The 14,775-nt window shown below is 35.9% G+C and overlaps 5 protein-coding genes and 1 long non-coding RNA gene across 6 annotated transcripts in view; 1 reads left to right on the forward strand and 5 right to left on the reverse strand.

Annotated features, from left to right (window-relative positions):
• Positions 1 to 1,398, reverse strand: part of LOC104746015 (pumilio homolog 24) — a 4,883-nt gene extending 3,485 nt beyond the window's left edge. The window contains exons 1-6 of the mRNA XM_010467403.2: positions 1,087 to 1,398; positions 917 to 970; positions 731 to 792; positions 556 to 637; positions 342 to 465; positions 170 to 253 (exon numbers count right to left, since the gene is read on the reverse strand). Coding sequence (XP_010465705.1) covers positions 170 to 253; positions 342 to 465; positions 556 to 637; positions 731 to 792; positions 917 to 970; positions 1,087 to 1,296 — 616 coding nt within the window. The 5' untranslated portion in view covers positions 1,297 to 1,398. The remainder of the gene's footprint in view (positions 1 to 169; positions 254 to 341; positions 466 to 555; positions 638 to 730; positions 793 to 916; positions 971 to 1,086) is intronic.
• LOC104748237 (F-box/kelch-repeat protein At3g16740-like) lies at positions 1,985 to 3,157 on the reverse strand. Its single transcript, XM_010469911.1, has one exon. It carries the CDS (start codon positions 3,155 to 3,157, stop codon positions 1,985 to 1,987), a length of 1,173 nt encoding a protein of 390 aa, XP_010468213.1.
• On the reverse strand, positions 5,462 to 6,841 carry LOC104748238 (F-box/kelch-repeat protein At3g16740-like). Its single transcript, XM_010469912.1, has one exon. It carries the CDS (start codon positions 6,839 to 6,841, stop codon positions 5,462 to 5,464), a length of 1,380 nt encoding a protein of 459 aa, XP_010468214.1.
• LOC104748239 (putative F-box protein At3g23420) lies at positions 7,930 to 9,198 on the reverse strand. Its single transcript, XM_010469913.1, has one exon. It carries the CDS (start codon positions 9,196 to 9,198, stop codon positions 7,930 to 7,932), a length of 1,269 nt encoding a protein of 422 aa, XP_010468215.1.
• LOC104746016 lies at positions 10,259 to 11,882 on the reverse strand. The gene is made up of 2 exons (XR_760806.2): positions 11,703 to 11,882; positions 10,259 to 11,424 (listed from the first exon to the last, which is right to left on the reverse strand). It is a non-coding gene; the product is annotated as an uncharacterized LOC104746016 (long non-coding RNA).
• Positions 13,702 to 14,775, forward strand: part of LOC104746017 (topless-related protein 2-like) — a 6,711-nt gene continuing 5,637 nt past the window's right edge. The window contains exons 1-4 of the mRNA XM_010467404.1: positions 13,702 to 13,978; positions 14,099 to 14,278; positions 14,376 to 14,489; positions 14,579 to 14,735. Coding sequence (XP_010465706.1) covers positions 13,899 to 13,978; positions 14,099 to 14,278; positions 14,376 to 14,489; positions 14,579 to 14,735 — 531 coding nt within the window. The 5' untranslated portion in view covers positions 13,702 to 13,898. The remainder of the gene's footprint in view (positions 13,979 to 14,098; positions 14,279 to 14,375; positions 14,490 to 14,578; positions 14,736 to 14,775) is intronic.

The raw sequence follows: 14,775 nt of genomic DNA on the forward strand, positions 1-14,775 counted from the left end.
AAAAAAAAAAAAAAAAAAAAAAAAAAAAAAAAAAAAAGAAGTGAGCTTCAAAAGAAACAAAAAATGTTATGCGGATCATATTACATAAAATATTTAATTTGTGTAAGCAAGTCGTACAAAAGTATATATGTTGAAACATCAATATGTTACATCAGTATAGCCTACATACCAACAGATCCGAACATGTGACGGAGGAGACGAGCAACACGTCCCCGGAGGCTGGATATACAATCTGCCAGCTGCTGCTTAGATGCTGCACAAATAAATCACTCAAATTAACAGTTTGTATAAGCAAGCATACATTTAGCTGTATGTTCAACTTGAGTAGTTAGAGCCTTTACCTCCATCCAACATCTTCTTTAATAAAAAAACAGCATATTTATTAGAAGCAAGGGTAAGAAAGTGTGGCTGGAGTTCTGCGAAGATAGTGTCTCTTTCAGCTTGTGAGCAAAACTTCACACAAGTCTAAGCAACAGACAAAATTTTGTAAGATATATGTTCTTAGGGATTTGGCAGCCTTTTTTTCCATATAACTCAAAGAAAAAAAAAACACACCTGGAGTACACGAGATGAAACATGTGAGCCTGCAATCTCTGGAACCTTCCCCTTCATCTTTCTTATAGCTTCAGATACAAGCCTAACAAATAGTTTTTGAAAACAAAGATTAATAATCAAACAAACAAAATATACAACGTTTTAAATCCTAAGGCATCCTTTATTGAATACTAACTTTGAACGCTCCTCCTTGCCAATGTCACGGCGCCTCATCTTCTCCCATAGAGATCCAAGCTCCTGTTATATATAGTAATGAAAGTGAAGATCAGTTCTATGCATCGCTCCTGATTTAAAGCGCTTGAGGCATACACTTTTTATCAATCCTCTGTTTCAATAACTAGAATAAAAAAAAGATACATACTTGCTCAAGACTGTAATGAGGCTTTCTCTTCTTCTTCCTAGCTTCTGTTAGCTCCTGCAACCCAAATCAAAAACACATTCATTAAGAATCAGAAACCAAATTCTAATTCCAACTTGGCCTTAAATTATCAGACACTAGATTCCAAATCCAAAAAAGATATGTTTTTTTACCTTAGCCTGTATACGAAGCTCCTTCTTCGATAGCGAAACCTTATGCTCCCCCTTGTCACCAGAAGATTTAGGTTTACCAAAATGAGGTTTAACATTTTGGTCTCCAGACACCAGCTTTGGCTTCTTCGATTTCAGAGAATCGGATTTGTCAGAGCTTTCGGTATTCTTCCTCTTGGTCGATTTCTTCGATGTCAGACCTTTGGAAGACATCGTTGATAAAAAAGATAAAAACTTTGAGTTGAAACTGTAATGGTGTCTGTGTGTAAGAAGAGATAGAGAAAGGGGTCCAAAAGGGTTTTACAATTTCTAGGGTTTTTGAAGTGAACAAGAGAGAGACGGCGATACACACAAGACAAAAGTACCAAAATAAGGCTCCCGTTCTTTAAAATTACTGCTTTGCCATTAAACCGGTCCGGTCCGGTCCGATTTTGCGTCAAAATCAATTAGCATCTCGGTTTACTGCCAAATCGTTCCTCTGATGTTGTAGGACCTTTTGGTACTTGTATTTTAGTTTCTGCCACATTTTGACCATACGATGTTGATTTAAAGAGAGTAATGGTGCCATGGTTATTACTTCTTTCTTTTCACCTAATTGCTAATGAGAGCTTCCACAGGAAAAAATTCCAAGAAGCATTCGGCTGTCGTTTCAAAAAAAAGTTGGAAGAGCCAACGAGAGAGAGATCACATACATATACAGTACTACTTTCATTCACTATATCCTTTGGAAATGTAAGGATGATGAATATAGCAGATACGGTTTTGAGAAGCTAGCTAAGTGATGATAATAATAATAATAAATGGTCTTGACTTACAAATTGATGACAAAAATAAAACATAGATTAGGCTTAAGTTTAATGGACTAATAAGTAATCAAATCTGGTTGCCTCTTTGGTGCAGCTTACTTGATTTGGACTGAGCTTGGAACATAAGTAGAGCACATAACTAGGGGACCAGATTCAAATGTAGATTCTCCAAGATCTACCTTTTTCAAGTATCCATCCTTTCCAGTGATATAAGCTGCGTAGCGGAAGTGGTCGTCAGGATCATCCATGTCTCTACCAAAAACCACCGCGACTCTCTTCTCCTCGTCAACAAAGAAACTTCCATGTTCAAATGGGTATTGGTAACAAGTAAGTGGATTAATATTCACCGTTAAGAACAATTTACTCCACCAGTACACTTTGCTAGGCTCAATCTCGTCCGTAATCCATATCTCCATATGTAATGAACCACGCCGTTGAAATAACACTGCAAGTTGCTCATCTCTGACACTAGCTAGACTCACGGTATCTTCAGCAACAGGGTAAACAGGCATACCCAGAGGCGATCCAAATCTCTCCGTTGTAAAATCAAAACAAAGTAAAAAACAAAACTCTCCCATATTTTTACTTTGAACAAACCAGTAAGTATTCCCCTTGAGAGACACGCCACGTTGATGAAAAGATAGATTCCAGCGAAGTGTGTCCTGAACAACCTCCCATGAGTTAGAGTCAAGATTGTAGATTTGAAACTTACCAAATAGATTCTTTTCATGACTCATGTCGTGAACATCCAAATATCTCAAAATCTTGTGAATTCGATGCGATTTGTTCTTTACAACCTCGTATCCGAGAGCATAGTTGTCCTTTTTGTGGTCAGAGTTTCTAGGTTCAATCCACCTTGCATGTCCACAACAAGGGTTCCAAACCACAAGCCTCGGATTACATTTTTTGGTGATGCATAACAACAAACCGCTACAGTGGAAGACTCTAGATATATCGACTCCATCTACATCGTTAAGGCTAATCAGTTTAGCTTCTCGCTTTATAGATGAATCAACGTCGTCGTCATTGTGAATTCCACGGAGATCAAGGCTCATTAGATAAACCTTAAAATCCTTGATCATGATCGCCAGAGACTCACGCTTTGCTGCTTCCTTTGCTTTAACAACATCATGTATCTTTTTAAAGCTCAATCTTTTGGATAAAGTGTTCCAGTTTTTGCAAGTAGACTGCACTGCCTTACGAGATGTCAACGGGACTCTCAAGATCACATCCTCTACCAAATCCTGTGTAAGATCGGACATCGCCATTGTTGAATCTGTCTTTTCCAAGTTAGGTCAAGCTTCGAAAACTCTTCTCCTTTTTTAATTGAAGAGAAGACACTAGAAGGAGACATCAAATTCAAGACATAGAAAGCTGCTGGACCAATTAGTGGGCTTCAGAATCCTACAAGGCTTTTTAAGCATCATCTATAATAAAGTTGAGTTTTGAAAGTTAGTCATTAACAATATTTTTATATGTGTCAAGTTATTAATCTCAGATTTTGACATGTGTAAAAGTTAATATTTTTACACTATTTTCAACTTTGTTTAATTGGAAAATTTATAATATTATTTAATTATTTTTAATTTAAAGTTATTAATTCTACAAAAAAATAGAAAAAGGGATTAAGGAAAATATACAGTTAATTATTAATCTAAAATTTTATAAATACTCACTTCTATATAAATATAGGTCATCTCATATTTAAATAATTTATTAAAAAACACTGTTTTCAAATTTGTTTAATTGGAAATTTTTTTTTATGGGAAGGTAATTTTTTCTTATTTTCTAAAACCAAAATTTTCTCCTACTTTCTCATTTTTCAGTTGGGATTAGCCGAATAGGTGAGATTAATATGTTGACCCAAAAAAAGATTAATATATGCGTCTTCTTTTTCTAATACTGTATTTTAAAATTTATATTTTCATCTTTGAATTATTTAGGATTCATATATTACCATGCTTATAATTTTCTATTATTTTTTTATTATGTCAAATTAATTTTTTTCTAAATTCTAACCTTGATTGGTTGGTCATAAACCCTTTTTTCATAACATAGATTTTGTGACGTTAGAAAAAGATATTTTACTTTTATTGGTTGTCGGAGCAAGCCATTTTGAGATAGCAAAAAGACGTGAACATGTTCTCTCCACACATGAGGAGGGCAGAGCCAAGGTTCTCTCTATGGTGGAGAAGGTTGGACACAAGGTTATCTCCCCGAGGCAGAAAGGTGGAGGAGGTTGGACGCAAGGTTATTTCCCCAAGGGAGGAAGGCGGAGCCAAGGTTCTCTCCATGGTGGAGGAGGTTGGACGCAAGGTTCTCTCCATATGGGATGAGGACGGAGCCGAGGTTTTCTCCATGGTTGTCATACATTATTGTCACGATAAATCATTGATTAGTATATTATGTAATATATTTTTAATTCAAAATATTTTTTAAGCCAACAATTTTAGTAATTAAAAAACTATGCAGAAGTGAAAGTAAAATAGTTAGTTAATGTATTCATATAGACATTTTCTAGGTGGGTGATAAAAGAATATATTTGTAATATAGAGAATATTTAGGTATAAAAGATACACTTTTAATGGTAACATACATTAAAGATTTGTAAACGGATATAAATCAGTGTATTTTAACAAAAATAAAATTTATAAATAACGTACAACAAATTTTAATATAATTTATAAACCTTTAAACCCGCACATCGAGTGGGTCCTCATCTAGTTGTATACAGAAGCCTAGCTCGTTTAGGTCCTGCCATTCCTACCTAAAACAAATTTAGGTTTAAAAAAAACCATTACGGGTAGGTTTTAACAACGTTTTGCTTTAAGGCGACTTGCTAGGATTTCCGAGATAGACTTGCTAGGACTCTTTCGTTTTTTGTTTGAAAACGTTGTTAAAACCCGTGATGGTTTTTTTTTTTAAGGTGCTCACTAAAACTTGTCTAATTCTTCGAGCTACCTAAAAGTGATGTTTTGATTTGATAAACATATTATGACAAAGTGAATCTTCTTCTTCTCCTCCCTTTTCTCTGATTCCTCACTCTAATTCTTTGATAAAATCTTTGTGATAAGGCCATGAATGAATTCATGCTGAAGAAGATTTTAGGAACAAATTTCCTGCATGGAAGTCTTCAGACTTCACGGATACGTCTACCTAGAGTTGTGTTATCAGGCGGCTCTAGTCATATCCGTCCTTTGGCTGGTGGTGCTATCATTGCAGGACAGTGCCGATGGATGGAGGATACTGGATTGGAACATGGTAATCATTTTTCTTGTTATTTTTATTTTTATTTTGTTCACATGAAAGTGAAACAGAGAGCAATTGCATCATGCATAACAATACTCCTCTCTTTTCAGCTAGCTAGCCAAATGCTTAAAGAGAGCTTCCAAGTATAAAGTCCAAAGAAGCATATTGGAATAAAAGTTGGAACTTGGTTTAGCCAATTGAGAAATCAGATAACTGCTTATTTATAATAATTGTTGATTTTAGAATTAATCATTAATGATTGAAGATGAGAAAAAAGAAAACTGTAAAAATACATAGAGATTAAACTTCGTAAATGGACTAACTTAATCAACATGATTGCCTCGTGGTGTAGCCTGCTTGATTTGCACTGAGCTTGGAACATAAGGGCACAAAATTGCTGGGCAACCATGTTTGTTTATATATTCTCCAAAAACCACTTTTTTAAAACATCCATCCTCTCCGATTATATAAGCTACCCAGTGCATCTCTAAGTCTCTATCAAAAACTACAACGACTTTCTTCCCCTTGTCAACAAAAAAACTCCCTTGTTCAAACGGCAAAGTCGTAAGACGTGTTTTCAGGTTCACAGCTACAAACAACTTGCTCCACGACACCGCTTCGGGCTCAATCTTATTACTAATCCATATCTCCATCTTTAATGTACCGGATCGCTGCCATAACAATGCAAGCTGCTTTTCTCTTACACTAGATAGAGACACACTATCTTCTCGGCGATAGTCGAACGGTAGATCTAGAGGCGGTCCAAATCTCTCCCTTGTGAAATCAAAACAGAGTAAAAAGAACTTTCGGGTTTCTCTTACTCGTTCTTCCATTCTAAGTCGGTTTTCTAAAAGCAAGTCAGAGTTGTCTCTTACTCGTCCTCGGAATGATTTCCTTAGAGATAAATTGCAAGGTGGCCTTCGCATACAATCCCTTAGAGGTAAATTGCGAGGTGGCCTTGGCATACACCATTTAGTATCCCATCGAACAAGCCAGTAAGTATTTCCCTTGAGAGACACGTCACGTGTATAAAACCGCAAGTGCCTGTTGGGAGTCGGATGAATATCCTTCCATGAATCGGAGTTAAAATTGTAGATTTGATACTTACGACGTCGTACTTCCTGAATGAGTCCGATATCATCTTTCAAAATCGAGGTCATTTCCATAGATCTCAAGATTTTGTGGCAACGATGCGACTTCATGTTCTTCTTCTCGTATCCTAGAACGTACGAGTCCATGTCGCATTCGTGGTCAATGGGTTCGATCCCCCTTGTTTGCCCACGATAAGGGTTCAAAACCATAAGCCTCGAATTTTTTGGTCTGGTGGTGCATAACAACAAGCCACTGCAGTGGGAGACGCTATATATATCATCAACTCCATCTCCATCGTTTAGGTTAATGAATTTACCTTTTCGATTTATAAATGTTTCAACGTCGTCATCATTTTCAAGTCCACGGAGATTGAAACTCATTAGATCAACACTAGCATTGATCCTCATGATTGCCATAAACTCTCTCTTCTTCGTTGCTGCTCTTGATTTACGGATGTGCTTCTTTGTAAAGCTCCGACGATGTGTGAACAAACCATTCCAGTTTTTGCAAGTAGTTCGCACTGCTCTAAGAGATGTTAACGGAACCCTACATATCACTTTCTCTACCAAATCTAGTGGAAGATCGGACAGCGCCGTTGTTGAATTCTTCATCTCCAAGTTAGGTCAAAACTCTTGTCGTACCTTCCGACTATACAAATAGTGAACACGTCTGGCGGCAGTTTGAAGACATAGAAACCTGAGTATAAGAATAGAAACTTGGCTTTTTCTATAAAGAATAACTCTCTTTATAATGTTTAGAAAATATCTCTCTCAAAACGAAACACCAAAACTCCATACCTTTTTGATCACAATTCAATCAAGGTATTTTTATAGAACTAGAGTTCCCATTACTAATCCTATAATGAATAGAAAACTTCCTCTTCCTATTCCTATTACAATTAGACAATTTCCATTAGCCTATCTTGTCATTAACCGACTTGTTAATGATATATTGGACCTTAAACTTCAAAGCTTATCCAATACTGAGATGGGCTAATAGTGGGCTTGTTTGTTACAACCACTATTTTTTGTGTTTGATATCCTCACTCCTAAGAAAGTTGACCCATGCCCAATAATAAAACATTAATCATTAACATAGTAAATACATTAGTCATTAACTATTGGCCCAATAATGTTTCACATATTGGAACTTGAATTCTCAAACAAAAGAGAGCAAAACTCATAAAAATTTGGAACAGTATTTCTAGTACATATTAGGATTTGAATTTGCAAAAAAAGTGCAAAACTCATATTTAATAGCATATTTTGAAAACTTTATTTAATTATTTAATTGTGTTATGAATTTTAGTTTATTTGGATTTTAATCAATGTAAAAAGATTTGTTTAACTATATATGTTTTGAATTTGATTATAAAAAGCTTAGATGTTTACAACATTACCCACCAGATCTAATCTACTCCACCGCTTGTGTTGCAAAGAGACGGTATGAAATTATTTTTCTTGCTTTTCACGTGATACAGAGAGCCATTGCACATGATGCATAACAACACTCCTTTATCTTCAGTTAATTAGCAATGCTAAAGAAAGTTTCCAAGTAAAAACTCCAAGAAGCATTTGACAGACTGTTGTTTCAAACAAATGTTGGAAAAGCCAACAAGACTGTGAATAAAGCAGAGACGGTATTGAAAAACACAAAGAAAACAAAAACAGTAAAAACATAAAAGAGTATGCTTTGTAAATTAATGGACCAATGAATCAATATGGTTGCCTTGTGGTGGTGCAGCTTGCTTGATTTGCATTGAGCTTGGAACATACGAGCACACAAGTGGGAAATCATATTTGTCTGTATATTCTCCAAGATCCACTTTTTTGAAATATCCATCCTCTCCAATGATGTAAGCTACCTTGCGACGCGTCGGCTTCGCTTTGCCATTAGCAAAAAGCATGAACACTTTCTTCTCCTCGTCAAGAAAGAAACTATCATGTTGAAGTGAGAATCGATCAGAAGTAACAAGTGTTGTCATATCCACCGATAAGAACAAATTGCTCCAGGACGCTGCTTCGGGCTCAACCTTAGTCGTGATCCATATCTCCATCTTTGATGTACCCTTGCGCTGAAACAACACAGCAAGTTTCTCTTCTCTAACACTAGATAGAGTCACAGTATCTTCATCATCAGAAGAGCGAAACGGTAGACTTAGTTCCGGTCCAAATCTCTCTGTTGTGAAATCGAAACAAAGTAAAAAGTAGACCTGTATTGCTTGCCGCCTTTCAGCACAACATCGACACCCGCTGAGAGGAATATGGGTTCGAGCAAGCCAGTAAGTATTTCCCTTGAGAGACACGCCACATTTATAATACCGCAAGTTCCCGTTGGCAGTGGGAGTAATATCCTTCCATGAATCAGAGTTAAAATTGTAGATTTCAAACTTACTTCTTGATTCCTCCCTGTATCCACGAGCAAAATATCTCCTCCTGGTCGATTCTGAAGATCTCAATATTTTGAGGCTACGATGCGAGTTCTCCTTCTTCTCGTACCCCAGAGCGAAGGAGTAGCGGGCAGATGTGATGTCCTCACGATAAGTGGTTTCGATCCACCTAGTTTGCCCACGAAAAGGGTTCCAAACCACAAGCCTCGGTGTTTCTTCTTTGGTGAGGCATAACAACAAACCGCTACAGTGGAAGACGCTTGAAATATGGACTACTCCGTCTGCATCGTTTACGCTAATCAGTTTACCTTTTCTGCTTATAAATGACTCAACGTTGTAGTCTTCTTCATTGTGAATTCCAACACTCATTAGATAAACACTAGAATCCATCATCATGATTGCCATGAACTCTCTCAACTTCGTTGCTGCTCTTGATTTATTACGAATGTGTTTCTTTGTCAAGCTCTGATGTTTGAACAAACCGTTCCAGTTTTTGCAAGTAGTACGTACTGCTCTAAGAGATGTCAATGGAACCCTAGAGAGCACTTCCTCTGCCAGATCTCGTGGAAGATCGGACATCGCCGTTGTTGAAGTCTTCATCTCCAAGTTAGGTCAAAGCTTCGAACGCTATCGTATCTTCCGGCTACAAAACTTAGAGAATACGTCTGGCTGCATTCGAAGCCTTGAAGGCATAGAAACCTAATGGGTCAATAGTGGACTTCAGAATCTGAGTGGGCTTTTTAATCTATAGTGATGGACTTCGTCGACATCAACAGCAACAACATTGATAGTGATGTGGATGGACGAGGGAGTTTTGTCAAGTCTGTCTTACAGTACATAATCGGGAATTGTTCAGCTCGATAATATATACAAACGCATTTCTAAGAACATCACCCTTACCTATAGTAGCAAAATCAGCTTGATTGGCTTATAGAGCTAGCTAGTAACGGAATACCCAACAATGATCAGTTTTTTTTCAATTTTTCTTAAACTTGATCCATGTAGTTTTTTTTTTTTTTATCCACCATCTAGTTCTTTAACTGAGAGACGTATATCCAGAGGCGGATCCACCTTGACCAAGGGTGGTGCATGTGCACCATATGAAAAGTATAAATTGTTTTATTTGTATGTAGATTTATAAGGTTAAAGTAGCTTAATGGTAAGAATGCACCCTGTGTATCCTATGATTACACAGGAGACAATTATTTCAACACACTGTCACTTACAGGAAAAAGGCTTTTTTTTGGTTATTTAGATTGATATAATAGTTTGTTCAAAAAAAAAAAAGATTGATATAATATGGTTTCTTTAACGAAAACTAAGCATTACATTTACTAATTAATACATATTTAGTGATGAAAAAAAACTCTGACCTTGACATGCTTGCCTAGTAAACGTAATAGATAACGATTGTTAGCGAAAATATGTTCATACTTCACACCATGTGGTTCATTAGAGCAAGTTTATCGGTAGGTTCATATTAGGAAAATCTTAAACACTGTTTGATTTTTTTATGAATTAATTGTGTACTGTTTAAATTCTAAGAACTCTTGATCTTTTAATTAAAATTGTATCCTCCAATGGTAGTATATAATTATGGGTCTCTTATTTTGAAAATATAGTTTTGAAAAATTTTAAAAGTTTAAATAGATTAGAAGTAGTATAAATGATTAAACTGTAATTACAAAAAGCTTGCATCCTGAAGAAAAAAGACACAAAAATCTGAGTAAATCTACAATTACAGAACTAAACTGGTAAGAAAAGTGTTTGAAACTGTAACCTGAGCTATAATGTCAAACAAAGCAGCAGACACAATCTCCTTGTATGGTTCTAGCTTCATACGCAAACCATTCACTTTCACAATGTTTCTTTCTTCTCTTCCAACCCTCACACACATTAATCTCGATGGTCTGCATCAAAGAAACAGAGATATGTAGCGGGTTCACTTCAACAATGTTTTGGGGACTACTTGTTTGCTGCAGCGAGTTCTGCAGTGATAATGAAACTTGATTTTCCAGCTTGTCTCAAGTACTGAACATCTCCATTCATCAGCTTCACCAGTTTACTATCACACTTCTCTATTCCGTTTTTACTACTCCCAGCTTCATCCTGCTTGCTTCTCTTCCCAGCTTTGGATCCACCATTCTCTCCTGAAACCTGAATCATAATTCCAAGACCACAGCTTTGGTCACAGTCAAAACTACAAATACGGTTGTATGATCTCAGGCAACAGATCAACTAATGATCTAACAGCTGTAGATATGCCAGTTCCTCTATCTCCCATAATCATCACACCACCAATCTTTGGATCAATCACATTCAACAGAAGACATAACTTCATCTCATCTTGCCCTACTATAGCTGCAAATGGATAAACCGGCCTTGCACTCTTCTTTGAATCAAACTTCTTCTCTACCTAAAACCCAAAAACCACCATTACATCAACAACAATCATATATACGTTCCCAACTTAAAAAATTAAGCAAAGTTTTAAATCAATACCAAAACAACTCTAGAAAATGCAAACAGAGGAAAAGCTCTGATCAAAGCAAATGTGATCAGAGAACAACTACAAGCCAGCATATCACCAAAGCAATGGCAACATTTAAATGGAACAGAGAGTACTAAAGTCAAAACATTTTCAAAAGGACAATCGAAAGAGAGAGATAAATCAAACTTAGGGATTGATCAAATCCACGTTTCTGGCTGTAAGAACAACAGTCAATCCATGACCTGCAAGCTGCCTTGCAATCTCAAGTACAATTCCAACCGGTCACCACTGCTACATTTTCACAAGACCACCACCTAAAAAATTACAAGTCACAAAAATCAAGAAGATGGCTTCAAAGGTATAGACTTTAATTTCAGTTTCTCCAAAGTATATATACTGTTTTAGTCTAAACCCAAATCTATAAGTAATCCTAATTCAATCTGCTCAATATACTCTCCATCCCCAAATAGAAACCTAAACTCATCAAACAATGTTGTGAGCTTGAGACTATCGCAGAGTAAGTAAATGACGATGATCTTAGCCATATAAAGCAGCCGAACGATTGGAGAAATTAGGTTGGAGTATTCATTACCTGTTGTGGTCAGAGTAAGGGATCGTTTGAAGGAGAGACCCTTCCTCTGATTCCAGGTCCTGCGATTCCAAACCTTGAAGCTTCTGATTCCAAATTGTTTTCTCGTTTAGGGGATTCAATCGCGAGAGAAAGAGAGAGAGAAAAAAAGAGAGAGAGAGGAAAAATATAAACAGCTGACACGTAGCGTCTCTTAACCCATGAGACGGTATACTATATAAGAGGAGATTTTACATTTTTTCTTTTGTTTTGATTTATTTTTTTTCAACAAAACACTAAGAACTTGGCTATGAACCCACCGATAAACATGGTCTTAGAGAGTTATTCAAATTACTATTTTTAATATATATATATATATATATATGCATACAAAAAGGTTACAATCACTCTTTATTTTATTTTATTTTGTTTTTGTTATCCTCACAATCACTCTTTATTTTAATTTGTTTTGGTTACCAGTCTTGTTGTTGTTGTTCTTAGACCTTGGTTGCAATTTCCTTTGTTTTGAGGTTTATAATTTCTGTTTTGTATGGTTGCAATTTCCTTTGTTTTGAGGTTTATAATTTCTGTTTTGTATTGTTCTGTTAATGTTTCTTGCTTCAGTTTAGTCTCGAAGTACTTTACTTATGTCCGTCAGCTTAACTTCTCTCTTTTGGGCTTTAAACTCTGGAGATATTATTATTTTCCGCCAGCTTAAGTTTGTATTTCATGTATCTTTCAAGTTTATTATAATAATATCAGATGACAAAAAAAAGGTTATCCTCAAAATATTTACCTTAGGCCCAATAATAAGACATTAATCATTTATGTTTTAAAACATTAATCATATCATCTTTTGGCCCAATAATATTTTATATATTAGAATTTAAATTTACAAAAACGTGTACAAAACACATTTGTAAACGTGCGGAACTCATTAACTTGTGGACCAATAGTATTTTACATATTAGGATTTGAATTTTTGAAAATCCGCTAAACTTATTAACTAACTTGTGGACCTGAATTTGGAAAAGCGCGCTAAACTCATTAACTTATCGATCAATAGTATTTTACATAGTAGAATTTGAAAAAACGCGGGGAACTCATTAACTTGTAGACCAATAATATTTATTTAGAATTTGAATTCATGAGATAAACGGGAAACATATTTTTAGTAGCATATTTCTTTAAATTTTGTTTAGTTATTTAATTTTGTTAGATATTTTCATTTGTTTAGATTTTTGTCAATAAAAATAAAAGATTTGTTTAATCATATGTTTTGAGCATTGATCATAAGAAACTTTGATCTCAATGTTATCTTAAAAATATGTTTGAATTATGAAGAAAACAAGTTTATTATATATATTTTTCTATTGCTTAGATTATCTAATTAAAACTAAAGTTGAATACTAATGTCTAATGGTCAGAAGTATAGTTATTGGCTGGATTTGGTCGCGGCCATTATAGCGGTCGCTCTCAACTCGTTAGCTGATGATATCTATTCCTATTTTCTCACGATATATCATAAACTCACACGCTTGGAGAGATGAGCACAACAACAAATATATCGAGACCACGTCATTCCCCCTAACAAGGCAACAACATGTGGCGGACGCCAGTATCACCTCTGCTCAATTCAGTTCAATTCCATTCCTCGAATCCGCGTGACGTGATTCCCCAAAAAGAAGGGTTTTATATTCCAGTGCTTCGCATCCCACCGTTTTATTCCGGTAAAACACATCGGAAACCAAACACGTGTTCAAGACAAGTCACATTCGCACAATACCACGTATGATATCCGGTGGGCTCAACCGTATGAGATAGAAGCCATAGCAAAGGGGATCAGACCAAACAGCCTAAGCTAACGAGGTTATCAACTTATCAGTGATAAGCTGAGTAGCTTATCATACAGTGTGTGTGACAAAACGCATCGAAGAAAGTGGAGAACAAGTCGTACTTTTTTCTTTTTCTTTTTTATTTTTATTTTTTTCTTTTGTGAGAGTAATATAAATTTGAGATTACTACCTCTCTCTCTGGGGTCAGCTTTTCTTCATTTTTTTTTTTTGGTTGGCTTTGCGTCGCAAAGGAAATGGAGAACTAGAGAAAACCCTAGAAAACCATTTCCCCAACTCGATTTCACAAAAGTTTGACCCTTTACCCATCTTTCAAGAAAAAGCTCACCAGATCGCTTAATTTCTTCTTCTGTGAGTTTGAGAAAAAATGTCGTCTTTGAGCAGAGAGTTGGTTTTCTTAATCCTTCAGTTCTTAGATGAGGAGAAGTTTAAGGAATCTGTTCACAAGTAAGTCCTTTTTTTGTTTCTTGTTCACCGGTTGTTTGGTTTCTCTGCCGTAATTTTGATGTTTGGATAAATTTTGGGAATTTGGGTTTGATTTGTGTTGTGTTGTGTTGTGTTGTGTAGGTTAGAGCAAGAATCTGGATTCTTCTTTAATATTAAGTACTTTGAAGAGAAGGCTCTTGCTGGAGAGTGGGATGAAGTGGAGAAGTATCTCTCTGGCTTCACTAAGGTCGATGATAATCGGTACTCTATGAAAATCTTCTTTGAGATTAGGAAGCAAAAGTATCTCGAAGCTCTAGATCGGTAATGATTCTACCTTGTTGTTTGGTCGGATTTTTAGACAGACTTGTGTTTCTTGATTTTGATGCATTTTGTGTGTGTGTGTGGGTTTGTTTTTCAGGAATGACAGGGCAAAAGCTGTTGAGATATTGGCTAAAGACTTGAAAGTTTTCGCCACATTTAACGAGGAGCTTTACAAGGAGATTACTCAGCTTCTTACTCTGGAGAATTTTAGGTGATTTTTATTGCTTTTGCCTTTGATGTAATTGGATGTTGAAAGGTGGTCACTTTAGTGTTGACGAGTGTGTTGTTGTATTTTCTTAGGGAAAATGAACAATTGTCCAAGTATGGTGATACTAAGTCGGCGAGGACTATAATGTACACTGAGTTGAAGAAGTTGATTGAAGCAAACCCTCTGTTTAGGGAGAAGCTAGCCTTCCCCAGTTTCAAAGCTTCTCGTCTGAGAACTTTGATCAATCAAAGGTGAGCTACGAGTTGTCATTTTTTTTTTTTTTTTATAT

The sequence above is a fragment of the Camelina sativa genome, chromosome 15, assembly GCF_000633955.1.
Source record: "Camelina sativa cultivar DH55 chromosome 15, Cs, whole genome shotgun sequence".
Taxonomy (NCBI): Eukaryota; Viridiplantae; Streptophyta; class Magnoliopsida; order Brassicales; family Brassicaceae; genus Camelina; species Camelina sativa.

Bases quoted from the DNA above. Each gene is read 5' to 3' on its own strand.
- LOC104748237 (XM_010469911.1), bottom strand. From the start codon at position 3,157: ATGGCGATGTCCGATCTTACACAGGATTTGGTAGAGGATGTGATCTTG.
- LOC104748238 (XM_010469912.1), bottom strand. From the start codon at position 6,841: ATGAAGAATTCAACAACGGCGCTGTCCGATCTTCCACTAGATTTGGTA.
- LOC104748239 (XM_010469913.1), bottom strand. From the start codon at position 9,198: ATGTCCGATCTTCCACGAGATCTGGCAGAGGAAGTGCTCTCTAGGGTT.